Source organism: Brienomyrus brachyistius, chromosome 8 (assembly GCF_023856365.1).
Source record: "Brienomyrus brachyistius isolate T26 chromosome 8, BBRACH_0.4, whole genome shotgun sequence".
NCBI lineage: Eukaryota > Metazoa > Chordata > Actinopteri > Osteoglossiformes > Mormyridae > Brienomyrus > Brienomyrus brachyistius.
In genome coordinates, this window is record NC_064540.1 from 5,845,778 (window position 1) to 5,873,636 (window position 27,859).

Here is a 27,859-nt window from a genome sequence, read left to right on the forward strand (position 1 = left end):
GTTGACTGACCTTCGATCCGTATTTATAAAGCCGGGTCCGACAGTTCAGGGTAAAGGGCCTTGCTCAGGGGCCCGGCAGTGAAATAACAAACCACCCGCCACTGCAAGTGAAGCAGCCTTTAGCACAGCACGGTAACACATGGCACAGTTTAAGCACTGGACTGACCCCCCCCCAGTACAGTGCCAAACATTAAATTAAACGTGAACATCAGGGCTTCCTTCCTACACTTTCGTCTTCCTGGCCAGGAAAGTCTGGCTTTCTTACAGCTACTCATTGTGACACCAAATTTACCCCACATCTGTTTGTTAGAGTCTATATATGTAATGTGGGGATTCATTATCGGGTAACCCGAGACACTCCTCTTACCCCACCCCAGTCATTCCAGCCCCCAAAATAACCCCGAATTCTGCTCTGGTGACAGTCAGGCGTCACCCACCAACACACGCACAAAGGTGGGGGTTGAAAGAGGGTCCTGCTGGTGCGGATCTACCCAGGAATGAACCAGACGCTCTCCTGATTCACACTCGCCATCACTGATAACGCTCATAAACTGGCATGAAATCGGAGTAAAAGGTGAGCAGAGTGGAAGCGTAAACCAGTCGTCGCGGCAATAAGGAAATCGCATGGATTCTCATATTAGTCACTAAGACTTATTCAGATCAGGTGTGTCTACATTCCTTGGAGCTTTTGGACAGAAATCCTGCCAGGAAGGTAAGTTCGACTGAATTGCTTGGTGCTAAACATAACCTTTGTTACTACGGCAACCCCGGCAGCCCGGTTGTGCTTTCGGGCTCTTAAAGTGGCCCCCGGGGCCCCCTGCTAGCAGGGCTGCCAATGTGCTTCTATAGTGGAAGTTCATGTATCAAGTATCAAAGTTTAATTTGCCACATATTGCAGTTATACTCAGTAAGAGGTGTAGTAAAATACTGGTTTGCCTAAGTCCATGATTGTGCTACTAGGAGTTGTGAGTATGAAGAGAAGTATGATGACATTAAGTAATGATCATAAGTAACCATCAATAGTGTGCAGTTAGTGTTAAATCAGCAGTTTTTTGCCTGCCTGCCTGTAGTCCTATTTCCTCTAATCCGTCGGCTTATAGGGATCACGATACACAGTTCCTGAGTTCCAAAACTCGTTATTCACTCGCCGCTGTTTCCCATGCGTATCAGATCCCACATTCAGCACTGCCTTCCCGGAGTATTTCCTCGAGCGAGAGCTATGACCGTACGACGGAAGTGTGCTACAGAATTACCGCGATGTGTCACGTGGCCCCCGTGAGACCCGAGAGGAGAAAGGGGGCCCCTCGGCCCGTGTGCTGGAGCAGTGTCCAATCAGGCTGCTTTAAAAAACCAGGATCATTTGATTTGCATTTTAATACTGCATATAAGAAAATTGATAATGAGTGTCGTGAAATGGGGGGGGGGGGGCACAGTCCATCTAGGGAAGGGGATTCAGCTGATGGTATTAGCCAGCGATAATTCCAAGCTCCTGCCCTCATTCCCCATAATAGCAGTATCCCGGTGTTGATATCCTGCTTTATTTGGCCCTGGCACTTGCAGACACGACACCAACCTGAGGTTCTGTGGGAAGGAAGTACCTGTTTTGACTTCATTACCATTCCCAAGTTTGTTTTATTTTTTCCTGTCTTGTTGTCCTCTTGCGTTTACTAGTTTGATTGGTCGTTTTCCTTCTAAATCCCAGCTAACCCTAAAATAATTACCCCCCCCCCCCCCATCCAGTCCCTTGTCACATGGTTTTTGTTCTTCTATCTCATCCTCAAGAATCCCTCCCGGATCAATAAAGTTTATCTTATCAAATGTTCACATGGTGTATTAACACGGCAACCAAGGGTCCGTATTGTAAAGTCAGCTGATATCTGGTTCCAGTAAGCAAGTATTGCAGCAATGCGCTTCTTTCTACAAAAAAAATTCACAGGGAAAAACCCACGATTGTGTGTTATTGGGCCCATCATATGTGTAAGATGATATTTCTCTTGTTCTTGTATATTTTCTCGTATATTTTAACAATGTGGAGGAAAATAAATGCAAATGGGACAAAAAAATCCCACAGATATTAATCTCACTCCATTTTTGCTCTTAGTCTTGTTAAAATGTAAAAGCTTTTTTTGTGTTTTTACTGTTCTACCATTACTGTTCTTCCATGTTCCTGTACCATCTCTGCCCTCAGAAACAACAGAGGTTTCTCTCCTGTTTCCCCCCACGTGCTGATCTGAGCTGCTCTCGGCTGTCATTGGTATTTCCCCACTCCTGTCCTCTAACTGCTAATATGCTAGTAGATCTCTTTGGCTTTTAAATTCACTGTTTGGCATATTTCACGCCCATGGTGCAGATCAACCATCCCGGCAACAGCGTAGTTCCTGTATTTTCAACAAGAACAGCTTTACAACTTCACAATCCCCTTCAGCTCCTTCTCACCTCTTCTCCACCTCCTTGTTTTTCGGCAGTTCTACCATTGCCTCATCATCGCACTCTGCGGTTCACATGTCCTCAGGCATGATCATCAGTTCTTCCTCATCCAGAAAACAGTCATACAGCTTGTATCCACAACCCTTGGCCTATTTCTCTAACTATGCTTTGATTGTATTTCATTAGCATTTTTTTTTGGTGAGAGTCGCGATGGTCACTTCATGTGTCTAGAGGATCTCTAGATGTTCCCAAACCAGCGGGAAATATAAAGCGCTTCTTGTTTGCATGTTTTCGTCTGTTTTGTGGTGAATGGTAATCATGTGCCTCTGCTCTGACTCGGCAGTGCCATGCTGTCAGAAGAATACCTCGTGGAGTGTAAGATCGATGACGACCAAGAAAGGCTGCAGCAAACCCCTCCCCCACCCCCACAATTCTCCTCAATCTCAAACCCACCCTACCTCTCTCAGTATGAGACCAGAGACCCCTACAACATCAATCAGCACCTGAAGGTAACACACAGGGTGTGATGGAGTGAATTAGTCATGGGGTATAGAGGAAGAGGGGCCCATTTTTGACACGCTTGGGTCCGGTATTCCCAGGTTCTAAATCAGATGTTGAATATGTAGGCAAGGGGTGGCATTTTTGACCCAAACATCAAGTGAGTTTTATATGACCCAACACTGGGCCCTTAAGCAAGATCCTTAACCTCAACTGCTCTAGGCATGGGCATAAATTATGGGGGGGATTGTAACACCCTCCAATAATCAAAACCAGTCAATATAACCTCCTGGACCCCCTTAAATGAGTGGAGACCTCAAGCCCCCCCAATGCTTAATCCAAAGTTATACTATTGGCTCTAGGGACTGCCTGGTCTTGGTTTCTGAATTGTATGTAGCTGTAGATAATACTATCTGCTAGATACAGAGGTGAGTAGATCAGGTCCAGAAATTACAAATCCAGACCAAGACTTTGTTTGAACCAACCACATGTGACTGTGACTCTTTATACTCAACTGGTTAGTTGAAGCAAAATCTTGGTCTAAATTTTTACACCCTGGACTTCAAATATCCACCGCTGGCTAATTAAATGTAAATGGTTAAAACCCAGTGTGAACCTTTTACCATTTATATGATCTTTCCATATTCAATGGTGTATTTTCCCATTATCCACCAGCATGTGTTAGAATCCATGACTCTAAATTTCCTTCTGTATGACCTAGAACCTGGTTCAAGGTTGATTCCATGCATAGGATAAAGACTAATACAATGAATTGATATGTGATTAAGGTTTATAAGGCATGTGGGAGGTAATAAGGCCCTCTAATGTCATACTGTTGGGGTGTGGCTCATGCCGAACCTTGATGTTAACTTTAGGTAGAGTTCAGCGATGTTCTGGCGGAGCCAGCCTCCACTCGCAGTGGTGACCGCGTGTGGATCTACAGCGGCATCGGCTTCGAGATGGCCCGCATCTGGAGCTACCGCTGCCTGTCGGCGCTCTTCGCCGTGCCCGTCTCACTGCTCTCCGGCTGCCTGTTTGCCTGGCTCGCCTGCCTGCACATCTGGTACTGTCACCGTATCCCGATCATCCAGAGACGGAATCAGTGAACCCGTACAACAGCAGGCCAGTACCGGTCAACCCATTAGGCGACATTGCCACGTCCGGAGAGGGCACTGATGTAGCAAGCCAGTGTCACTTTGTCTTGGATGGGGGGGGCACCGGCGATGAAGTTTGCCTAGGGAGTCACATGGGCTTGGACTGGTACTGCAGCAGATACTCTGGATTTAAGAAAAACTAAGAGTTTCTGAGACATTGTTTCTCAATATGCATACTTGACTGTACATGAGTTCATGTGTTTCCATTTTATGTCATCTTCCATTGGCGGAGACTAGTCCTAATACTCAAGAACAGCCGTACAGAGGGTGGTAAAAATCCCCGGATGTTGTTCTTGCCCCGCCCCAAATACCCAGGATACATTGCTTGCATCCTCAAGAAATGAGACCAATCCCATGATTCACTGAGCCCTAAGTTCGTTCTTGGGAGGCAAGTTAGCAAGATCGGTCGTGCAGAGGCTACAGGTGTGATGTTTGAGTTCTTGGTATTGAGAAACACCCTATATATGGAGTAATGACCAGGTGACTCAATATGCAGGTCTCAGACCTCATATTATGAATGGTCTTAGACCATACTGCCATACATAATTATTTGTATGAATGATAGGAAATCATATGCCGCATACTTAATGCCAGTTTTAGCTGAAATAGCTTATTATAGTTTTAGGACCTTTGGGAACCTGAAGTCCCTCCCGGCCCCACACTCAGGCCCCTCTCCCCCTATCTCCCTTCCCATCACCCCCCCCCCCCCCCCCCACAGGTGCGCCATGCCCTGCGTGCAGCTCTGTAACACTTGCCTGCCCTGCCTCCGTTCCCTCTGGCTCAGCGTGGTCAACATCTTCATCACCCCCTTCTGTTCATCTGTGTCTCGCTGCTGCACTGGCCTCTACATCTCGCTCTCAAAGGACTGAGGAGGAGGGAAGGGAGGGAGGCCAAAGTGGGGACTCAGCTTCCCTCTGACAGGGAGTTGGTTGAATGGTTAACGGAGGCTATCACAAACTTCAGCACAGCAGGCAAAAATTGTGAACTGTAGTGGTAAAAGTAATTTTCTTTAACTACCACCATAATCCACCAAGTGAAAAATACTGAATTAATCAGTTTCCCAATCCAGTCCTCAGGAACCTCCAAGACAGTCCATGTTTTTGCTCCCTCTCAGCTTCCCTTAGCAAAAATGTGGACTGTCTGGCAGGGAGCTGGCAGGGAGCAAAAAAGACTGTCTGGGGGTCTCCGAGGACCAGGTTGGGAAACACTGATCTAGATCACCATCTGGAGCATCACGTTTCTAGATCCTCTAGATGAAAAATTAAGTGGAATAATTTTATATTCATGTGTGGATCGTGAAAGACTGTTTAACACAGTTTTGTACATCAAGAACCATGGTGAGAAATCAAGCAGCGAGGTTATTGGTGGCTTGGATGCCAAAGAGCTTGTTTTGTTTTTCTGGCACAAAAATAATGTACTTTCATTATCCACCCATCCATATATGTTTATGAATGGTTCACAATATATATCTCTAATGGCTGTCTCATACAGTATCTAGGCCTTATATTGTAATTGTAATATTTTTACAGCAGCATGCAAATAAATGTTCACTAGTTCTGTCAAGAACATTATATGTAAAGTAATACAATTTTTCAAAATGAAATAATAAATGCAAACATGTGTCCATATAATTGTATCTGTGCTGACTCCTCATTTATCTTTAAGCTGATAATTGTCTGTGCAACTACTTACAACTATAGCACATAAATATATACAAATTTTTACTTTTTTGATTGCAGTCACAGATCTTTCTGGGGACCTGAAATATTGTCACCACAATGTCAAAATAACAGGTTTTCATCACATTGTGGGAGACATTTGGTCCCCACAATGTAATATAAACATAATCCCCACACACACAGAGATCATCATCATCATCATCATCATCATCATCATCATCATCATCATCATCATCATCATCATGATCATCATCATAATCATCAAAGAAATATACATTTATGCTGATAAGTTTTCAAGGAACAGTTAACCTCCATCTGACATGCTCAACATCCATTTTCCAACTTCTGTAGCTGGTCCCAGGAAGCACAGGGTACAAAGGCAGAGAACCAGAGAACCTGAAGGAAACCCACGTCCATATGAAATTGTAGGTCTTGTATGTTGTTCTTCAACATTTATGTTGACGTCAACCTTTTCAACGTCATTATACAGTAGGAAGTCAGATTACTATCCACTGAATAAATATCTGTTAGAGAATACCGATTTTCTTATGTTTATAGCCAATTCAACTTAAAAAAAATGTAAAAAACGTTATAAGAAGTTCGATTACCATTATTCAGTTCTTTGATATTTATTATGGTAAACGCGCGTTTTTATTTGTGATATACAAAGTCAGATTAGGGTTATGGTGCTTTTCAGTTCTTTGCTATTTTTATTTTAAGACAAGTATCATGTTTCGATAAGTAAATTGTGCTATACAAATATCATACCCATTATCTATTGAACCCTGTAGCATAAATCGATAGACACCAGTATAAGTAAGCGCTACAGGCAGGACGAATCGTCAGAACTCGTATTGACTTCGCTTGAAAACAGAGGGCGACTTCGGCTGGACTTCATTTCCCAGCGGCAGCAGCACTTCGGCTGGACGACAAAAAGCGAAATGAGTGAGGAAGTAGGAAGGGGAATTCCTCCAGTGGCAGGACTCATCGTCAGAATGCGCAGCAACTTCATGCAGTCCAAGTAAGAACCACTGTCAATACTGTCAGCGGACAAAGTCCCGTAGTCATAATCTTCCGGGCCGATCGCTTGTATCTCGCAACTTTACCAACCGAGTTAGAGCAAGCCTCCCGTTTCGGGCTGGGATAACCGGCGGACCGGGACTCGGCGCCGTCCAAACTGACGGAGCCGGACAACCAGAGCGCAGGCGCCGACCTACGATCATCGCTGGCTTTGGTACGACTCCGAAAAACTTGTGAATTATAACTCAAGTCCGTTTATTATGGGCTCCGGAGTCCCGTAAGACACCCCTGTGAGCGGGGCATTAGTTATTATGTTACCTGTAAATCGATGGCAACAACTGAGTAACTGTGCGGTAGTTAACTCTTAAAGTGTCTTTAGATAAGCAGTGCTTTTATTTCTGCTGCTCCTCGGCAGTATAACTGGCAGAAAATAACCCGATTTGGTGTAATTGTCTGCTGCAAGTTTCCAGGATAAAGACGTGTTTTGGAAAATAAAGGATGAAAGAGACTGATCAGCACCGAGTTAATGACGAAAACGCGGAGAAAGGCGGGTATGACAGATCTGGAGAAGTGTACCAAAGTGATCGTCAGATATATGTGACTTTCTTTCTTTGCTAAACACCAGGTCTGAAGCCCGAAGGAAGGGCGAATAAATAAATTAAATGTAGCTTTCCGGCTGACTTCCTGTCTGGTTGAGGAAAATGAAAGCGAAAGCGACAGCCCAGTCTAGAGGAAAAAAAATCAATTGGCTTGTTAATGGAGGAAAAAAAGTCCATGGGGAGTCCATAACACACCAGAGGAAAGTACGTATATTAAGTTCACGTAACATAAAAGACGTTTTGTACGCGTTATTAAGTTAGAAGTACCTATAGCAGTGTTTCAGTAGACTAGGTGGCCTTTCATTCTTTATCGTTTCAAGGATGTGGGACGAGGAAGTATTTCCAGTCGTGTATCGATTAAGCCATTCTGGACGTGACCGTATACATTTAAATAACGGCTGATATCGAATTTCGTTGAACTTTCCCAGGATTATGGTTCAGCCCCAGGCTCAGACGGGCAGTACCTTGCAGTGGGAGATGGCAGGGGGAGATGCTGTGGGCTCCAACGGTCAGGGGTCGCTCCGGGTGCCGCCAGAGCTGGCGGAGAACGAGGTTGTCAGCAGGCTTTTCACGGACAACCACCAACTCAGAGGTACCGTCTTACTAAACTTAAGTATTGAGACGTCTGCCAAAATACTTGTTCTTTCATTTCATTGCAGATTTTTATTCCTGGTTTTGAATGTTTCCTTTATTGCTCTTTCCATTCCTTGTGTAGATGCCTTGAGAAGGAGTAATGCGGCTCTCAGGGAGAGATGCGAAGATATGGAGAAATGGCAGCAGCGATCCAGGAAGGAGAAGGAGTTCCTCAGCTGCCGGTTCCAGGAGGCCAAGGCGCTGGTGGAAAGGCTGTCCCAGGAAAAGCAGGACCTGTGGAGCCAGCTTAATCAGATGGACCCTCGAGGGCAGGCAGGGAGCCCCATCCCACAGCAGAGAAGCAATCTCAATTGTCTTGAGGTTAGACTTCCTGCGATTTTTCCCTGATAATCATACTGATACCTTCCCTCCCTGAATGATACGCTGCTTCGTTGATGTTGATGATCATTGTCAAGAATAATAACAATCCTAACAATAATATTTTGATAGAAATTGGAAGATGGAGAGGAAAAAGAAGAGGATAGGACCAGACAGCAGACACCCCCAGAGAGTGTGGTAAGAAAGCATCTATTCAGTTCATCTTCTGCGAATATACTGGGTTTGACGTGCACTTTAAAAACCTTACACTGGTTTGTGTTGAGGCTTCCACCTCTAGAGCGTGTTTTACTGCTATTGCTGCGATCAGGAGCAATTCTGAGAATATTTTTAAGGTACCGGGCATATGAATGGCCGTAATTCATATGGAGGGGCCAACGATATCATTAGAGAATGATATGTTTTGGATCAGTGAGTGACAGGAAAGGAGGTATTCTGGGGGCCAGTCACTTTTAATTTATCACCTGCTCCAATCAGGCCAAAGTGCAAGCTTTTGTATTAAATATACAGTATAATATACAGCAATATCAGAGCTGCCCTTTGACTTAATATTTGGGGTATATATATTTTTTTGTTCAATTTGATGCAAATGAAATATGTTTATCCCAATATTGAAACTCACGGGGGGCGGCATGGTGGTGCAGTGGTTAGCACTGTTGCTTCACACCTCTGGGACCCGGGTTCGAGTCTCCACCTGGGTCACATGTATGTAGAGTTTGCATGTTCTCCCCATGTCGTCGTGGGGTTTCCTCCGGGTACTCCGGTTTCCCCCCAACATGCTGAGGCTAATTGGAGTTGCTAAATTGCCCATAGGTGTGCATGTGTGAGTGACTGGTGTGTGAGTGTGCCCTGCGATGGGCTGGCCCCCCATCCTGGGTTGTTCCCTGCCTCGTGCCCATTGCTTCCGGGATAGGCTCCGGACCCCCCACGACCCAGTAGGATAAGCGGTTTGGAAAATGGATGGATGGATGAAATTCAGTGTTTGTATCCCTTTGCGGAGGGTTAGGGGTGCTGATGATATTGAGTCCGGCAGGTGTTACCTAGCTCCTACATATCAGAGGGCGGCTCTTAGTTTGCGTCTTTAGTTGGCAGTTCCAACTCCGCCCCTTTTATGTGAACACGCACCGGCGAATCCCGAGTTGACCTTCGGAGTTAATAACCACTGCTGTAGCACCATTTAAGCTGATCCCAGTAATCAGGCTTGGTTAACCTGGCTCTGTCGAGTTACTCTCCGTAACACTGGCTTTGTGCTACACACCACTCATCTTGTTCTTTTATTTATTTTTTTGTGGCTATTGTTTAATATTCACCCCAACATATATATATATATATATATATATATAAAAATCCTTAGCTTATATCAAGTTTTTCTTTCCAGAAACTTTTTAAGGGAGACCCCCCCCCCCCCCCCCCACCACAAAAGCCTCCAGTTTGTGTGATAGTCTTTTTAAAAAGGTGTCTTCGTTTCTGTGTGACCAGGCCTACTCCAGTGTCTGTAGCTCCATCAGCACAGTCTTCCCAAGCCTAGCTGAGAGTCTGACTCCTCCGGAAGGGGGGGCCTGGGGAGAGGGAGAGGGTGGGGCAGGGAGCAAGGTGAGACTGATGCACTCCCTGTCCCTGTCATCCCTCCATCTCTCCCTTTGCCTGACCAGTTGATATTTTCATATAGTGTTCAGTGTTTTTTTTTCTCCTTTTTTGTTCTGGTCACGACCATTTTGTGTTTGGTTGTTCACGAGTCATTCCATAATAAATCACCCAGTTTGCGAAAAAATTTCCCAGCTCACCTTCCTGGATTCCACAGTCTTGAATTTCTACAGGGAAAGTTAAATTCAAGGTGCAAAGTTTCAAACTGTACATGGGATATTAATAGAGTTATGGGTGATAACCCTCATGCATGTTGGGAAGTTTCATTTGATTTTCTTTTCTTTCCTCCCTGGTAAAGTCGAAATGCACTAACCCCCCCACCACTCCTTAGCTACCTGTGTTAATTCATTAAAAGCTCCCATGGAGCCTTGTGCCCCCCCCCCCCCATCCATCACCTCACTGCTTCCTCTCTAGTTTCTCATCACTCTGTCTCCACCAGCCCATAGATGGCTCCAATCAGTTTCTGAAGCTGCTGAAGAGCCACAAAGAGAAGCTGGAGGAGAACCTGCGGGAGCTGCGGGGCCTGAACAAGGAGCTGGAGGAGCAGAAGGAGAAGGCTGAGCTGGAGCGGGACCGGCTGCTGAGCGCCAACGAGCAGCTGCAGCAGAAACTGATGCAAATGCAGGTATCTCAGCCTCACGTCTGAACCATCCGCTGTGCCTGTTGATGCTAATCAGGTTTGCAGATCATAATTATTATTATTATTATTATTAGTATTACTAATGTTGATGCTGTACAGTGATGAATCCTTACACAGACCTTCAACGTTTGGATGGAGTTTGCATGCTCTCCCCCATGTCATGCAGGTTTCCTTTTGTGCTTAAAAAGATATGACCCCCCGCCCACACACCAACCTGGATAATTAATCGGATAGAGGATTAGCTGTGTATTCCTTTGCTCATGTGACTCACCCGCAGGGTCACCCAAGTATGTTGACGTGTCGTCTGCTTCTTCACTGGGTTCTTCAGGGTGGCAGTGTCACTGAGGAGACCCTACAGCAGGCACCCCCATGCGCTGGGGACGCCGACACGTGAGTCGTCTTTCTACACTCTCTTCCTTATTCTCCTTGCCAGTGTGTAGCTTAGTTGGTTAAGGATCTGTGCTCAAGTCTGCAAAGTCATAGATTCGAATCCCTTGACCAGTCGTGTAATTGTACTGCCCTTAAATCTGATCTCTTTGCAAATTCTTGGAACCAAAACAAAAAAAAATGTGTTTAAGCTTCATTTATCTGTAGGTCATTGTGATTTATGCTGTGTAGGTCAGTCCTCCCTGATTTTGACTATTCCCTTTTCACCATCTGCTGTGACCCATCCCCCTACCCCCCCGACTCTCACACACACACCCTCCAGGTCTCAGGTGGCCAAGCTCATGGAGGAGTTACAAAATACACAATCCCGGTAAGAAACCTCCCCCCCCCCACCCAGGAATGTTGATATTCTTTTATAAGGCTGGTGTTTGCAGGCTTGTTGATGTGTGATCGGAATGTTGTTTGTTTAAATCCCAGGGTCAGCAGAGTGATTTCACTTTTGAGTACTTGAGCAATGTCCTTAACTCCCAGCTTCACCAAAGATAGTCTCACCCTGGATATTGCTTTGGATAAAAGCTCTGCTAAATTAAAAATGTAATGTAATTGACTTAACAGATGACTGATACACTTGAGTAGTGCTGTGTGCCTGTAACAGCAAGTGTGTTAATGGGTAAAAACAGGAGTGCGGAGCACGTTTTGTCCGATCTTCTCGTAACGTAGCCCAGCCCTCGTCTTTGCAGCAGGGGGAGTCTGAGGTTGAGCTGGACCGTCTAAAGTTGTCTTCTTCTTCTGCGTCTAGATGCAGTGAGCTTCAAGAGAAGTACGACTCTCTCCAAAAGACCACAGTCCAGCTAGACAAAACCGAAGCTCGGCTGAAGCAGAGGGACAAGGAATTTGAGCAGGTTCATCTCTCATATACTGCTCATATGTCTACACACCCCCCCCCCCACACACACACACACACACCACTGAGTATGAGCCTGCACCCCATGCCAGGATGATACGTGACTTTGTGGGTTGGGACGCTGTGCCTGTAATCAGAAGGTTGCTGGTTCAAATCCAAGGGTCGGCCAAATGATTTCACCGTTGGGCTCCAGTATTTATGTAACCTGTACATATGTAGAATGTGAATAAAAATATCTGCTAATTAGAATGTAAATTGGCTCCTTGTGCCAGAAGGAGATTGTGAGACGTGCCACATCCATTTTGGCACAGATAACCAAAGACAGCGAGGCTCTGAAGGCCCAGGTGACCTCGCTGCTGGGGGAGCTCCATGAGCGGCAGAGCTGCCTAGACAAGAGCGAAGACGAGGGCCGGCGGCTGCAGGAGAGGTACTGGCCCCCTTCCCAGGAAGGGCCAGAATATATAGAGCAGATCTGCCTTTGAGTTGAGTAGTGTTTCCCAAACCGGTCTTCCGAGACCCCCAGATAGTCCACGTCTTTACTCTCTCCCAGCACCTGGTAGGAAGGGTGCAAAAATATGGGCTGTCTGGCAGGGAGCAAAAAAGTGGGGTGTCTGGGGGTCCCTGAGGATTGGGTTAAGAAACACCGCATTAAAGCAGGAATATTCAAGGTCCTGTATTTAACTCTTGTACATCAGTATATAGGAATTCCAATTCGCAATATGCAAACAGTAACATCCGACCTCCCCCCAAAAGGTTTTCATTCCAACCCTACTTTAATCAAGCTCATATAGCCCTTAATAGGCTAATAATGAATGTAGAGGGTTAAAAGCAGTGTGGGTTGTAATGAAAACATTCTAGCACCCCCCTAGGAACAGAATTGAGAACCACTGGTATAGCACATTTTCACAACATTACATTGTCCTTGGCCAAAGCCCCCAGAAAGTAAGCCAGAGGCAACACTGGCATAGAATCAGTCCCTAGAAAGAAGAAACCATTGAAGGAATCAGACTCAGAGGGGGGGCCCTCCTCCGTGAGCTAGCAGAGGAAGTGCAAAATAAAGTTCTGATCATAAAGCAGATTTATGAATAGTCCAGGTGGAAGATCCAGTGGAGTTATGGATGCTGATGTCCAAGCAGGCAGTACAGATTCAACAATACGAAATGAGTCAAAGGCAGACGCAGAGATTAAAGCAGACATGTGACTAGGAACTGCAGCCGTGCAAGATTATGGGAAAAGTATGAAATGGACGCAACGGAAGATACGGCTAAATATGATAAATATCTTAAATACATAGAGATGAAAGAACTGGCAATATGGCAGAGGGAAGTGCGACATACAACGTGTCGCTCTGCCGAATAACGGGGGCCGGGGCTCGATTTAAAAGCCAGATGTGAAGGCGAACCCGGTAAACCCGGCAGGTAACCGTCCCCCCTCCCCCAGGCTCGCTGCCAAAGCGGAGGCCCTGCAGGTCAAGGAGAGGGACATGGAGACCCTGAAGAAGCAGCACAGCGTCACCGTGGACCAGCTGCGTCTGCAGACCGAGAACCTGGAGACGGCGCTCAAGACAGAGAGGATGTTCCTGACGGAGGAGAAGTACGTCCTCACCTCTCTGCGGCACAAACGCCGGCGCCTGGCTAATGGCTGCTAATTGCAGATTACGCTTGATGACAATGTACGCGTATTACCTAGGCTGAGACTGTGACTGTGGATGCTAATAGCATATTAGCCTGCTTGTGGATTAAATTGCAATGCTAAAAACCTCCTGTTATGTTATGGCAGGAACTATTGTGATCGGTAAATGCTTTCACGTTCGGCTTAGAATTTATTTGGAGTTTTCATGGTGATTTGAGGCCTAGATATGGAAAAACTTTTGTTCAACACTTCTGTTTTCCTATTACGGGTGTGATTTGTTAGGATAATGTCTGTTTTGGTTGTTATATTTCGTGACATTAAGGTTTTAATCTACCTGCTGTAACACTCTTTGTTAAGTTTTTGCGATATTTTTCATATATCTCAATATTTTTAAACATTTATTTAATTTTGGAGCTGTGTGTTCGTATGTGCATGAAGAGCTCAGCAGAATAGTTGGCAATGTATGATAGATGAGACACACTTTCATACAGGTAATGGATGTGTTGATAAGTGTGTAGCTCACCGGACTAGGTAACTTTTCCTGTATGGAAGGTAGTGGGTTTAAATCCTATGGTGGGCTATCACCATGTGTCTTGGAGCCATTGACCCCAGTTGCTCCTGGGACACTGACTAACCCTCACTTGTATACTGCTTAAGACAAAAGCATCTGCTAAATAATCGTAATGCTTCATGCAGCCAGCAGTGGGTGCTCACCTGTTGTGTGTGTGTGTGTGTGTGTGTGTGTGTGTGTGTGTGTGTGTGTGTGTGTGTGTGTGTGTGTGTGTGTGACTTTTCTGTTCTCAGGAGGAAGTTGGCCCAGCTACAGCAAGCCTATACACAGCTTTTCAAAGACTATGACACTAAACTACGGAACGTGAGTAAAGCCAGGCTGTATTATAATAATTATGTAAATATAATAAATAATATAATAAATAATTCTAGAAATAGAATCCAAAATGCACTTTAACCCTCTGGGGACGAGGGTATTGTCGGCGATCTTTCTCGTGTATTTCAGTTCATAACTCACTGAAATCTTATAGTAGAAACATGAAAAAAACGCTGACTAAATTCGTAATTTCGCTCATCTTCTTTTCAAGACGTCCATTGTTGGAAGTATTAAAGTTTTAAGAATTAGCTTAAATAGGCTTAAATATTCAAATCGCAACGCAATGGTGAAACGTGATCCAGTCAGCACCATGAAGGGGGGGGGGGGGTGTGGCCAGGTGTGATTGGCTCATGCATACAAATGAGAGCTCCTACACATTCAATGGCAGAAGGCCAGAAATAGTGACATGAGTTTGGTTTTTGTTATTTATCCAACTGAATGTTGCAACTACACCATGTAGCCAAGACTTTGGTGATCAGATATCTGGGATCAAAACAAACTGCCACCATTACTTACTATGCACTTTTATAATGTTTCTGCATTTTGAAATGTGTATTCTTTTGATGTCAAATTGCAAACATAACACAAATCTGACATTTAAAATATTCATTAAAATTAAGATGAGTGTAATGCCAAGACAAATGTATAATAATTTATTTGCCACAAATTAAGTTTATGAAAGAAACCTGTGATCCCTACCCCTAGACCCCAGAGGGTTAAAAAGACTGGTATTCTGGCATGTTCTCCTGTTGACTGTAACAGCTGCATTTCAATTTTGAGCACAATTGTGTTTGGTCTAGTTTATGTAAAGTGTGTGAAAGGTTTTGCATGTTTACTGTCTGTTGTGAGGGAATGTGGTTCAGGAGGCAGGCCTCCATTGCATATTCATCCAGAGGGGGTTAGTGTGCTGTGCAGTTTCTGCGATCACATGACGCCCTGTGGCCCCCCCTCCTCTCCCATGCTGGTAGGGTGGTGAGGTGGAGGACTTGGGGAACAGGTTAAGGGAAGCAGAGATGGCTCTGGCCATGAAGCAAGACCTCATCGACAAGCTGAAGGAGGAGGTGGAGCGGCAGAGGATGTCTCTGGAGACTGTGCCTGTCCTCGCCGCCCAGGTGACACGCTCGGCCGGCCAATGAAGCTCTGTTTCCCGGTCACATGTTATTCCTTAAAGGAGCCACTCCTTAAAGGAGCCATTTTTAAGAGTTCAAGCTACTGAATGTCCCTTAGGACACCAATTCTCAACCCATGGGTCGCAACCCAAATTTGGGTCATGGCAAGATCTGAAAGGGTCGCGAGGCAGAGTTTGAAATGTAAGCATTTTAAAACCAGCAAGCTCCTGTGCTGATCCACAATCAGATTTCCCAGCTCCAATCACAGTCCCCAGTTGAACCAGGAACTAGGTTCCTGAACTTTGGTGGGGAAGCACCTAAGTAGATACTTTTTAGCCTCTTTACTCATGGGCTTTGGATTCCCAGAATGCCTCGCTGTACATTCAATGAGAAGAATGTGTCTGGTGAGGAGAATGTGGTTGTGATTTCTGATTCTGCCCTTGCATGTTGAAGAATAGCTTTGCCCACTGTAGCCCATTAGCATTGCTGTGTTGCTCTCGGCTGCCCGCAGGCAGAAATTTTCAAGGCGGATTTCCTAGCAGAGCGACAGGCCAGGGAGACGCTGAACCAGCGTAAGGAAGAGCTGCAGGAGCAGTTAAACAAAACTGCGATGGAAGTTGATCGACTCAAACTCGAGGTCACTTCTCGGTAATGTGTGTAGTCTCCGTTTGAGGTCGCTGGCTTGCTGCTCTTCTGCACGCCGCTAACGCTGTTCCCTTATGTCCTGTCAGAGCACGCATGGAGGTGATGCAGCAGAGGCACATGGACGATTACCGACTTCCTTGCTCCAATCACCCCCCTTCAGGAGGTACTGATGCTGTTTTGGGAGTCCTGTGTCTGGGTGTGTGGTCCAGGTAGACGTTACATTGTGGGGACCGAATGTCATCACAATATGATAACCTATTTGATGTTTTTCGGTCCCTACAAGGAGAAATTTGATTTTATAAAAATCTGTGACTGAAATCAAAAAGCTAAAAATGCCAAAAGTCTTGCATTTTGTTTGGCTACTTGGCTTGGAACTGGGTGGGGATTAAGGTTGTCATTGTTGGGATTAGGGTTTTGCCCATAGAAATTAATAGACGGCCCCCACAAAGATAGGAGTACAGGTCTGTCTGTCTGTCTATCTGACTATTGTGGATTTGCAGTTTGTCAATGCTCATGCTAAGTACTGCCGTGTTTGATCTCTTCATCCTGCTGATAAGCTTTCCCAGTGGCCATGGGCATCAGACTGGTAAACTGGGTGGCATGTAGCTGAGCAGGTTAGGAATCTATGCAGAAGGTTATAAATTCGATTCCCATATTTATGTAATGTGTTATTTGCTTGTATGTTGCTTTGGACAGAAGCGTCTGCTCAACAAATGTCATCAGAATAACTTTACTACCGTTGAGCCTGGTCCCTGACCCCAGTTGGTACAGGGGGAGTCAGCTGACCCAGATCTCTCATCTGCACTTATGTCACTTTGGACAAAAACATTGGTCAGATTTTTGTGTTTTGTTTCAGAGGAGCTGCCTGATTATCGCTGCCCGAAATGCCAGTATCAGGCCCCGGATATCGACACCCTGCAAATCCACGTCATGGACTGCATTCAGTGATCATTCCCTGGGGGTGGGTGGGTGTATGTCGAGCATGAGGGGGGACCATGCTGAAGTGGGACATTGTGTTTGGAGTTTGAGTCAGTGGAGAGTGAGTGATGGTATACTTCGCATCTCAGCTAAGAGGCACCTCTAATTTTATTTCATTTTATTTTATCCTTTTAACAGACCAGAGAAACACTGAATAAATGCTACCTATAACTAGAAACGTCGTCTATTGTAGATACTTATACTTATAATTGCTTCCATTGTTCATAACTAACACATCAATGTTGCTAACATCTTCATGCATCATCATTCACAGACTAATTTCACACTTTTTACACAGCACAAGTCTTGCAATGAATGCCCGTGTTGATTCTTGTGAGTCACCATTATGTCTTTTGTTTCAACTGATATCTTTAAGAATGTATACTATCTGTGCATCTGTATTTGTCATGAGAAACAATGTCACAATGAAGTCCGATATGCCTTATTATTTCCACTGTAAAGTTACTTTGTAGAAATTGTTTTTGATAAAATTATTGTTGATAAATTTTCCATGTGTCCTATATCATACAAATTGAAAATCAGCAAGAACACAGAAAAATTCTGCTGGGATAAACTGTGAGTTGTGATCTGTCCCCATATCCAGGGGGTTGTAGGTTTGAATCTCATGCCCAGTATAGAAATCATACCACCCTTGAGCAAGGCCCAGGGACAGTGGATACCCTGCTCTCTATTCCCGCACTTCCTCCCTAATATATTCCTTTGGACAAGACATCTGCTAAATGAAATATATATACCATAAATGGGCTTGGACAACTGAAGTGATACTAAACATGGAATAGAAAGATGTAAATTCAATTCAATTATTATCATATGTACAAGTACCATGTAAGATAAGGGTGTTGGTGTGCTATTTAGAATTTAGTGATTGTCATTGTTGACACACAACAGCAACAACAACAAAATGTGTTCTCTGCATTTAACTCATATACGACACTGTGACATAGCAGGGGAGCAGCACATTGCTCAGGGTACCTCAGCGGTGCCTCACAGGGCAGGGATTTGAACTTGCAATCTTTCAATTACAAGTGCGCTTCCCTAACCATTAAGCCACCACTGCCCACATTTACTATCATTGCATGGTGCTTCTGAGCTGCTGTGCGTTCCTATATCTGTAACTGGCTCTCTAGCAACTGGGTGCACTAACTGGTTCTGACCTGGATTAAACTGCATTAAATTCCCTTTCTCTGGGATCTCCCTTTCGAACTAGCCTAGTCAACCACTGTGCCTGTGTTGATTAAAAAAGTTATGAGCTGCTTGAGGATTCAATATAATGGCATGAACATCTCTTATTCAGTAAAAGTTTATTTCATATAAGACAACGAAGGTCCACATCAAAAACCACACAAAACAAAAATAAGGAAAAACTATGCAAACCACATTAAAAAACATACATGCATTTTTTCCAATATATCCAATAACAAGAAATAGCGTGTATCACCTAATGAGGGCTCAGTTAGGGCTTTGATAATTACATTTTGTGACTCCATTAATCTACATGTAACTTTAGAAATAAGATTTCTCAACACAGCATAAAAAGTAGGAACATTATTGGTCACAAACATATGACTTGCACTAATACATCTTGGGAGCTTAAACAATATTCTAAATGCATCGTTATATGCCCCCTGAAGCCGTTTAATTTTTGCTTTGCTATAGCTACACCACAAACGTGCCGTATGCAATGGAGTGCAGTATGCTTTAAAAAGAGCTATCTTTACGTCATCTGTACACATATGAAATTCACACGCCTACATATTAGCTTGACCATATAAGTTACACCACTGGCGCATTACATCATCATCATCGTTATCATCATCATCATCATCATCATCATCATCATCACATAAATCACTCCTAATGATGTGACCTAAATCTTAACTTATTCACGATTTTTATATCTATAATTGCTATTGCTAATCTTTATGGCATTTTGGTTTGCTATATAGAGATTATAATTTTACTAAATATACAGTATGTGGTGTCATGATAATTACATTTTCATTTCATCCTCAGGTATAACATCCTATGCTGGTATGTTTGTGTGACATGGTTTTGCAGTATTAATCATGTGTTAGTAATTAACGTAAACTATTTGGGTGTAGTCAAGATCATGCTTAATTCAAGGCATAGTTCTGCACTTGCACTAAGCTGACAGTAGCACTTTACTGCAGCTTGGACAGAAATATACTTTCATATAGCTTGTTTGTTATACATTGCACCGTGGGAAAACTCGTTAGGGCAGGGCAGTCCCAGTCTGCGGAGTGGGGCAATTTCTGCTAAAGTATTTTAGCAGTAAGTTTCTATGTAATATTTAACAGCAGTTTTTTTCCAGCCTCTGTAGAATCCTACGAACTGTTTTAAAACGGGATTGGAACGCTGTAAGAAATTGTATCAAATACAAAGGAATAATGTGCTGAAAATTGCACCAATTTCCTTCAAAATATACAACGATAGAGAGTAAGATTATTTAAAACTTTTGCAAGTTATTTGAGTTCTTCATTTGAATATTTTTGGTTTTGGTCTGTAAATTGAATCGCACTCATGTACGTTATGCTGTTATATTAGTAATGCTGTATACAGATTCTTAAGAGCTGATTACAAGTTTATGGTTTTTATATTTGTTTTATGAGGGAAATAAGCATTGAAACTGCTATGCTGAGCTTTAGCGAACGGTACCTCTGCTTCGTAAGACATGGTTTGGACTTGCTAAGGCGCATGTAGGAGAGACCACTCAAACACATAGGGTATGAAAGACTACGAGCGTTTTTTAAAAAATACTCACGTTTTAAACTTTCCACCTGAGATTTATTAAACAAGATTAAACTATTATTAATTTGATATTTTCCCGGTCGTATGTATCGACCCACTTCTAATATAGAGCGCGAATATTAAATACTTAATTCACGCTTCCCTATTTTTATAATGGTAGCTGCGCTCATGCAGATTTTCCGCCTCTTTGGTTACTAGTTTAAATACAGTCGGCTAGCTCGAGGTCTGGCGATTCATTCAATTTGGCGGTTCGTCTGTCCGTCGCTATTTATTTTGAAAGTTAGCATATTGCTATCCTAAATGTTTATTGGTAGGCACAAAATTGGATAAATAAATATGTCGGATCCAGCGCCTTTGGCCCAGCCGGCCGATGTGAGCGGCACGGCTGGTCTTGGAACACCCTACCCCGTCGGCTATCAAGCCTTTCAGCCCGAGGATCACGGCCTAGACCGCAGCTTCAGGCTCACGGCCTTCTCCGAAATGAAAGGATGAGGCTGCAAGGTCCCCCAGGAGGCACTGCTCAAACTCCTGGAGGGACTGGAACCCGACCGACCGGGACCGGCAGCGGCGACGGCGGCGGGCGGTGACGGGGGTGCAGGCACAGGTGTTGGGGACGAGGCCGCGGAATACGGGCAGCTCGCCCAGGTTGTGCAGGGCCCGCGACTGGGTAAGGATTTACTTGGCATGATGTGCATTCTGTTTAGCATCATATGCGTTAAGCAAGGGGTCCCTTTAGCATTAGGAGGGCTTGCACGTATCCGTGTACACCTGCTCTACTTAATGATCCTGTGTAACTTCATAGTTTTGCAAAAAATCAGCAGCGATCAAAGTGTCCCGTCTTAGAGTTTTCTTTCACTGTTACCTGAAACGTTGCATAATCGTCGTCGATGGTTATCGGACTGTATCTCTTATTTGCATTTACATGTAAAGCACATGGAGGTGTCATGTACGTTATTACGCTCTTGTTAATATTATAGTGTAGTACAGTTGTAGGGCGTTTTCCGGGTGGTTTCCCCCGCCTTGTGTGTCGATGGGGCAGAAGTATGTCTAAATATGCTCTGTTAACCTTGGGTCCGAAAATACAAATCCGATACATGGGGTTGCGTAAATAATTCAACTGGCTGTAAAAGGACTTTGGTCCATATGCAATACCACCATCTCTGGCTTCCCTTGCACGTTTAGTGTAATCCTCAAGTAAATGTCTAGCTGTTCCTAAACCATTTTTTTTCCGGATTTTATTGAGGTCGCTCCTTGATCCCCTTTGCTCTTATGCTGCAGGTATAGGGATGGACTGCTGTGTGATTCCCCTTAGACACGGGGGTCTCTCTCTGGTTCAAACCACTGATTTCTTCTACCCGCTGGTGGAAGATCCATATATGATGGTAAATTACTTCCTTTTTGGGCTTCTCTCTCAGTGTTGGACATAAAGTCATATGGTGGATAAACGATCATTTATTTATTAAGTCATATGGTGAATAAACGATTATTTGGTCTTGCCCCCCCCCCCCCCCAGTAAGTAAATTGCTATATGATAAACCATACCTGTAAATACAACTTTCTTTTGTGATGTGTGTATTTGCTAATAGACTTGTCCCCTCTCCATATTAACTTCAGATTGTACTGCCATCAGCTTGTTGTCATAGAAATGCATCTCATTTGCAGGGCCGCATCGCCTGCGCCAATGTCCTTAGCGACTTGTATGCAATGGGCATCACCGAGTGCGACAACATGTTGATGCTGTTGAGCGTCAGTCAGAAGATGAACGACAAAGTAACTCTTCCCGTACTCCTCCTGCCTTTATTCGTGTTGTGCTTTAATGCCCTGTAACGCCACAGATCAGTGCTTAGTCAGGCACGATTTATTCCCCCCCCCCCCGTTACGAACGGGAATCCTGGCCGTGTTGAATGTCAGGTGTTGACTTGTAAAGAACAAAACAAGCCACTAAGGGCGCTTTTCCACCAAACAAAGTACAGTACTTTCGGTACTTTCACTTTTCCATTGACTTCCGGTCGAGTACCAGTACCGAAAGTACCAAACCAGCTGGGGTACTTTGGTGCTTCGGTACTTTGGGGTGGGACTGGCAAACGTATTTGCTGTCGAATTGGTTATGCAAATAACCTTCAACTGAAACACAAAATACAACCGGCATCTTTTGAAACGCAAAGCAAACAGTGAGAAACAAAATAAAAAGCAGTAGAAACAAAAATATTTTAAAAAGTAAAATGGAAGGATAGACAAATGAGGAATCACAGGCTTTAGTCACCATATGGTCGGATGAACAGATCCAGTGGGATTTGGATGGCACGGCTCGAAAATAAAAAAAAGTATTTGCTGTAATAGCAAGCCGCTTGGAAGAAATGGGGCACACGCGATCGAACAATGCCGCTTGAAAATAAAAAAAAACTTAAGACTACAGGACAGTGAAGGATCATAACAACATGTTTGAATTCAGCGAAAGAAATTCCGCGCTGCGCTTTGTGATGTCAGTCAGGGGTGGTCACTGATGATGTCATTTGGTGCCGGTACCAGTTTTTACACCAGTGGATAACCGACACAAAAGAAGTACCATACTTTTGGTACTTCATGGAAGTACCGAAAGTATGGTCCCTGGTGCGGTGGAAAAGCGCCCTAAGTTTTTCGTGTTGGAACAACTTTAGCTCTAGTCTCATGCTAACCCCAGAGCAGCAACAAAGGCATCAGTGCTAATGGCTTTCACTAGTATCTATGGTAAAAGATGCCTAACTAACCTGTTCCCGGGGCTTTACCTTGCATGAAAACTGACAGGTCTTTAAAACGTGTGGAGGTGCCGATGTGGGACATTGCAGCCTCACATTCAGGGCTCTCGGTTTGATTACTGCCCTTGGCTCTGTGTGTGTGGACTTTGCATGTTCTCCCTTCTCCTGTGAATTTCCTTCAGGACAGTTCGCTATACCTCAAATGCATTTTGCCATTGTCATCTCACTCAAGCACAAGCTTTGTGGTCGTCGCGCATCTTAAATTAACGTGATCTTGGCCCTGGGTGGTTGAATTTTTCTACTGGATTAAGAACTTTTCTCAGCACAATATCAGTTGACACCACCCTGGTTATTGAAACAAAGATGCATCCGGTAACAAGTCTGCATGCTGATTAAAACTGCAGTAGTTGGTGCTCACGGCGCGCCGCTCATTGGTTGTTTGAGCTGTATCTACTCTCCATGATGGTCCTGATTGGATGAGTCTGTGCTCATGCATGTGTCGTCTGCCTTTTCCTCCAGGAACGTGAGCGAGTGATGCCCCTGATGATTAAGGGATTCCGTGATGCTGCAGAGGAGGGCGGGACGTCAGTCACAGGTGGCCAGACCGTCGTCAATCCTTGGATCATCATTGGGGGCGTGGCCACAGTGGTGTGCCAGCCCACCGACTTCATCATGTGAGTGTTCTGCCTCTTCAGGTTGCGGCGCCGGCCACATTAAGGCTGGCCCTCTGCCTGTGTCTGGCCGCATCCCGATTGGGTGTGGCGTTCCCCGATGGTGTCCTGACTTGCGTTTCTCTTTCACAGGCCTGACAGTGCTGTGCCCGGTGACGTTCTGGTGCTGACCAAACCCCTCGGCACTCAGGTGGCCGTCAATGCCCATCAGTGGCTGGACATGGTGAGATGGGGACACAAGTCTTCTCTGTTGTTGTCATTTGTCATGGCGTTGCCTTCGCCTCCCTTTGATATGTCCTGTGTACTTGTCTGCGTAGCCCGACAAATGGAATAAGATCAAACTGGTGGTTTCGCGGGAGGAGGTGGAGCAGGCGTACCAGGAAGCCATGTTCAATATGGCCACGCTCAACCGGACTGGTAAGATGCCCCGGCCAGATATTCTTATTTAATAACCGCCTTCCTTCCATTTTGCTTCACTGAAATGCAGGTTATCTCAGATTTTGTTGGTTTTGTGCATGTGTGTGCAGGGAGGTTTAGTTATGTTTGTTTAGAATGGGACTTGCTTGAATGGGGCTCACATGTCCCTTGTTCCCGCCACCTCCGGCACGCAGCCGCAGCCCTGATGCACACGTTCAATGCCCATGCCGCCACCGATATCACGGGTTTCGGCATCCTGGGTCACGCCCGCAATCTGGCCCAGCAGCAGCGCAGCGATGTTGCTTTCGTCATCCACAACCTGCCCATCATCGCCAAGATGGCCGCCATCAGCAAGGCCTGTGGCAACCGCTTCGGCCTGCTGCAGGGCACCTCATCCGAGACATCAGGTTAGACGTCGTTCGTCCTGCGGCCGTCCTAAGAGAACAAGCCACGTGTGACTTGCAGGGTAGCTAGGTGAGGCCCGTCCTTGGGGATATGGGCAAGTTATGGGCAGGTAACTGTATTTATACAGACACTCCTCTACTTACGAACTTGCGAACTTTCAGACATACGAACGAAGAGGACTGTAAGTCCAAATTGTGTTCCTTGGGCTCCCGTTTCTTGTCCGCAGCATAATTTTATTTTTTTTTCTGCACGTCAGTTCCGCCTAGTACGACTTCTGGCCCCTAATCCAGCAGCGTAGCGTGCGTATCCCCAGCATCCTAGTTCTTTGTACTTGCGTATACCCTTAAAATGATGTGGAATAATGATGTACGAACATTTCAAGTTACGAACGGCCGTTCAGAACGTATCTCATTCATAAGTAGAGGAGCGTCTGTATTTCTACTAGGTTTGAGTAGCATGTAATTCTTCATACTGTCCACACGGTGGTGCAGTATGTGGTATTTTCACTGTATTTTCAAAAGTAGCACTATTTTGATAGTCATAAAGATGATAAAAAAAGATGATATAATTTGCCCAACCTTGGATGGGGGGGGTGGGGTCTGGTAAGTTTCATCAATTATCCCTCCCTCTGGCTAATTTTTATTTAAATTTTTTTTGGCCAAGATTTCAAAACAAAGTATTGGATTAATGAACTTAATAGTACCAGAGGGAAATTCCCATAATTGACTGTAATACTACCCTAGCCTAATTTCTTGGGTTAAAGTTCAGTATGATACTGCAAGAAAACAATCCTCTTAATTTACCTGCTTACCTCTGGTGTATTTGGATTTCAACAGCGGCTGTGTGCGTACAGTGAATTTATACTACCATGATTAATGAACATTACTAATGCCTTTCCTTTCCAAGTACTGGCAGCTGCTGTTTCATTCATCTCTGTCCCTTCTCGCGCCTTCTTGAAAACTGTTAAGTCGCACTGGGAGACTTGTTTGGCCTCTGTACAAGATACTCAGCGATGATTAGTTGCTAATTTTCACTGTGCATGTATCTGTGTGTGTCCCTCTCCCGCTCTCAGGGGGCCTCCTGATCTGCCTGCCCCGCGAACAGGCGGCCCGCTTCTGTGCCGAGATGAAGTCGTGCCGCCATGGGCCGGGTGGCCCACTGGGCCAGGAGGGGGCGGCGGAAGGCCAGCAGGCCTGGATCATTGGCATTGTGGAGAAGGGCAACCGCTGCGCCCGCATCATTGACAAGCCCCGCATCATCGAGGTGCCACCCCGGGGCTCCATCGGGGGTTCTCAAGAGGGCGGCAGCAACAACACCAACACCCCCAGTCCCAGCGACATTCAAAGCACCGTGGTGAATTGAGGCCCGGTGGCGGATCATGTCCCCAAACCCTCTAGCTGTCTGTCCTCCTTCTGGCTCCTCCTCCTCTTTCTCTCCCTCTGCTTCTCATCATCTGAATCGCGTTGTCGCTTGGGTAGGTCCTGCTCTGCCCCCGTTCTGTACCGGAGCTGTGTAAAAGCAAGCAGGTGTACAAGCTGTGCTGTCTGAGCTGAATTTGTGACTCTGAAGGGTCTTTCCTTTCTCCTTTTCTTAGCGAGACATCCCCATGTCAGTCTTCCTGATTCTTCAGGGTCTTATTTCTCCCGCTGTCCATCACCTCTCCCTGGTCAGCCACTGGGCTGAGAGCGACAGACCAAAAACAAGCCTCTTTCTCTGGTGGGAGAAGAGATGAACAGCACACCGTCTCATGTTCCTGTCCTTCTTCACTACTCCTTTCCATTCCAGTCTATCCCATCCCCCTTTCATCCCATCGCCATGCCCAGATGGCACTGAAACCTGTGACGTTGTGGCCGTGAGCTATAGAGTAAGCATCTCCTGCAGTTACCTCCACTATGGCCGGTCCGGTAGATGTCCCACCTTTGGGCCTGTATGACTGGAAGAGATGTGCCAAGGTTTGAGCCCGAATGGCTCCATTGTTTTTTGCTTGTTAACTGCTTACCTGAAATCATCACACGATATCCAAGGCGCCGTTATAGGTGAGGTCATGTCATCAAACCAAACAGTACAGTAGGTCTTTTTTCCGGTTCCTTCTGGGACCGATTGTTTAAACAGTTGCCTGTTCTATGACCATCTTTGGAGTGACTCCAAAACATATACAGCAGAGTTGACTTGTTTGTCAGAAGCTTGAATTCTACACCTCGCCGACTGTCTCATGACGATGGAATAGCAAGATTAGATTTGATAGTAGCTTGTCGCTTTAAGTTGCTTTAATGCAAATCCCCCTGCCTTTGGATATCAGCTTTGATCTGTTTTTTGTTTTAATATAGAAAATGTTCTGTAGCCTCAGCATGAAATTATCATTCCACAATCACTAGCATTGCAGCATTCACTAGTCTTGATCCTATTGTTGTACAGCAAAGGTGGGTGGGTAGGATTTACAATTGGAGAACGTTGCCAGAACACACAGTATGTGACAGGAAGATGAAAAGTCAGATAATTCCCTCCAAATAACTGAAGTCCTCATGCTTTAAGGGCGGTTAATGAACCTCTGCTCAGCTTTGAGCTGATATGAAGTCTGCTTCCTGGCTCTCCTGGAGGCCTGGCCCGTGTGTCTGTCCCGAAAGATGGGGGTTTTGAGTAAAGGTTTTCTGATGCCCCACTGCAACAGTGCCTATGAATGAGCGAAATGAAGTGTGCATATCTTTTTTTTTGGGGGGGGGGGGGGGGCATTGGTGTCTTGTGTGTGTCAACATTTCTTGGGAGGGGAGGTGTTGGGTATATTCTTTTTCCTATGAAAGACCAGGTGGTTTATTGAATGTCTACAAGTTAAATGGGGAATCCATGAAACATCCTGTAAGTTTCCACGTATGGGGAAATGCGTTTGTGTTGATTTATCTGATTAAGCAGAGGGGGCTATTTAAAAATCAAAAATGTAAATAGAACTGGGTCCCCCCCATTTCTCCATAGTTTTGGTCTCTTTGCTCTGTGATATGGTGTGAGCCCCCAACTTCTTACTTTGGGTTGGAGCGAGGCTTGAGCAGCTCTCTCTGAACCAATGGCAGAAGTTGGAGCTCTGGTTGTGCGACCTGATTGGTCAAAACGGCACAGAAAGCTGCTTTCATCTTATTATGATGCTCGTCCTCTAAACCCCAGCCCATGGGGATGGATGGAGTTGATGACCTTACAAAGAAGAGGGTGGGCCCTGTGCTGTCCAGTCCAATCAGCTAGTTACTTCTGAGTGAATGTGGATTTTTATAAATTCACTTGTCATTGCTTTCAATAAAACCAAGGATGTAGTTTCATTACGGTTTGGTTTGGTTTTTTTTTTTTTTTAATTTTTTGGTGAAATGCCTGGAACTGATTTGATAACTTGTGAAAGGTTTGGAACTGACTAGATTTGCCCAACAAGGTTCCTGCTCAGTATGGGGAAGTATGGAGTTCGATTTTGATCTTTTCAACATCTAGATGAGTATGGAGAGAAAGAAGCATGGAAATACTTCAGTGTTTCCAGACTACTGCAACAAATATTTCTACTAAATAAAAATAGTAGGAAAAAAAAACTTGAGCTGGTTATGAGCGACATCCCAAACCAAGGACTGGGTGTGTATCTGTGGGGAGCAAGTTTCAATAATCTCCAGCAAGAAATATTGAAGGCTGTCTAGCAATTTAC

At 44.9% G+C, this 27,859-nt stretch overlaps 3 protein-coding genes across 7 annotated transcripts; all 3 read left to right on the forward strand.

The window, feature by feature from the left end:
- The first annotated feature begins 408 nt into the window (after window positions 1-408).
- On the forward strand, window positions 409-5,710 carry cav4b (caveolin 4b). 2 transcript variants are annotated; one of them, XM_049022079.1, is made up of 4 exons: window positions 409-712; window positions 2,771-2,936; window positions 3,801-3,988; window positions 4,798-5,710. In XM_049022079.1, exons 2-4 carry the CDS (start codon window positions 2,775-2,777, stop codon window positions 4,946-4,948), a joined length of 501 nt encoding a protein of 166 aa, XP_048878036.1. In that variant the 5' UTR covers window positions 409-712; window positions 2,771-2,774; the 3' UTR covers window positions 4,949-5,710. The 2 variants fall into 2 exon arrangements, with proteins under 2 accessions (XP_048878036.1, XP_048878037.1); XM_049022080.1 differs by having other exon boundaries at window positions 409-574.
- A 966-nt stretch (window positions 5,711-6,676) lies between these two features.
- ikbkg (inhibitor of nuclear factor kappa B kinase regulatory subunit gamma) lies at window positions 6,677-17,679 on the forward strand. Of its 3 annotated transcripts, XM_049023849.1 has the most exons (16): window positions 6,710-6,992; window positions 7,404-7,581; window positions 7,806-7,969; window positions 8,093-8,331; window positions 8,461-8,526; window positions 10,430-10,615; window positions 10,959-11,020; window positions 11,340-11,387; window positions 11,817-11,919; window positions 12,233-12,348; window positions 13,362-13,514; window positions 14,358-14,427; window positions 15,408-15,551; window positions 16,060-16,196; window positions 16,280-16,356; window positions 17,050-17,679. In XM_049023849.1, exons 3-16 carry the CDS (start codon window positions 7,810-7,812, stop codon window positions 17,139-17,141), a joined length of 1,653 nt encoding a protein of 550 aa, XP_048879806.1. In that variant the 5' UTR covers window positions 6,710-6,992; window positions 7,404-7,581; window positions 7,806-7,809; the 3' UTR covers window positions 17,142-17,679. The 3 variants fall into 3 exon arrangements, with proteins under 3 accessions (XP_048879804.1, XP_048879805.1, XP_048879806.1); XM_049023847.1 differs by lacking the exon at window positions 7,404-7,581 and having other exon boundaries at window positions 6,677-6,779; XM_049023848.1 differs by lacking the exon at window positions 7,404-7,581 and having other exon boundaries at window positions 6,709-6,992.
- Window positions 17,680-20,130: 2,451 nt separating this feature from the next.
- On the forward strand, window positions 20,131-27,491 carry sephs3 (selenophosphate synthetase 3). 2 transcript variants are annotated; one of them, XR_007399447.1, is made up of 9 exons: window positions 20,131-20,628; window positions 21,240-21,343; window positions 21,624-21,731; window positions 23,216-23,370; window positions 23,500-23,590; window positions 23,685-23,784; window positions 23,979-24,191; window positions 25,262-25,663; window positions 25,784-27,491. XR_007399447.1 is itself a non-coding variant. In XM_049023860.1 (8 exons), the coding sequence occupies exons 2-8, from the start codon at window positions 21,248-21,250 to the stop codon at window positions 25,549-25,551; spliced, it is 1,053 nt and encodes a 350-aa protein (XP_048879817.1). In that variant the 5' UTR covers window positions 20,131-20,628; window positions 21,240-21,247; the 3' UTR covers window positions 25,552-27,491. The 2 variants fall into 2 exon arrangements, 1 of the variants encoding a protein (XP_048879817.1); XM_049023860.1 differs by having other exon boundaries at window positions 25,262-27,491.
- The last annotated feature ends 368 nt before the right edge of the window (window positions 27,492-27,859 follow it).

Coding starts and splice junctions, on each gene's coding strand:
- sephs3 (XM_049023860.1), top strand. CDS start 21,248: ATGGACTGCTGTGTGATTCCCCTTAGACACGGGGGTCTCTCTCTGGTT. Junction 21,344..21,623: donor TGGAAGATCCATATATGATG/GTAAATTACTTC, acceptor TCTCATTTGCAG/GGCCGCATCGCCTGCGCCAA. Junction 23,591..23,684: donor CCCATCAGTGGCTGGACATG/GTGAGATGGGGA, acceptor TTGTCTGCGTAG/CCCGACAAATGGAATAAGAT.
- cav4b (XM_049022079.1), top strand. CDS start 2,775: ATGCTGTCAGAAGAATACCTCGTGGAGTGTAAGATCGATGACGACCAA. Junction 2,937..3,800: donor ACATCAATCAGCACCTGAAG/GTAACACACAGG, acceptor TGTTAACTTTAG/GTAGAGTTCAGCGATGTTCT. Junction 3,989..4,797: donor CTCGCCTGCCTGCACATCTG/GTACTGTCACCG, acceptor CCCCCCCCACAG/GTGCGCCATGCCCTGCGTGC.
- ikbkg (XM_049023847.1), top strand. CDS start 6,700: ATGAGTGAGGAAGTAGGAAGGGGAATTCCTCCAGTGGCAGGACTCATC. Junction 8,332..8,460: donor GCAATCTCAATTGTCTTGAG/GTTAGACTTCCT, acceptor ATATTTTGATAG/AAATTGGAAGATGGAGAGGA. Junction 11,021..11,339: donor TGCGCTGGGGACGCCGACAC/GTGAGTCGTCTT, acceptor CACACCCTCCAG/GTCTCAGGTGGCCAAGCTCA.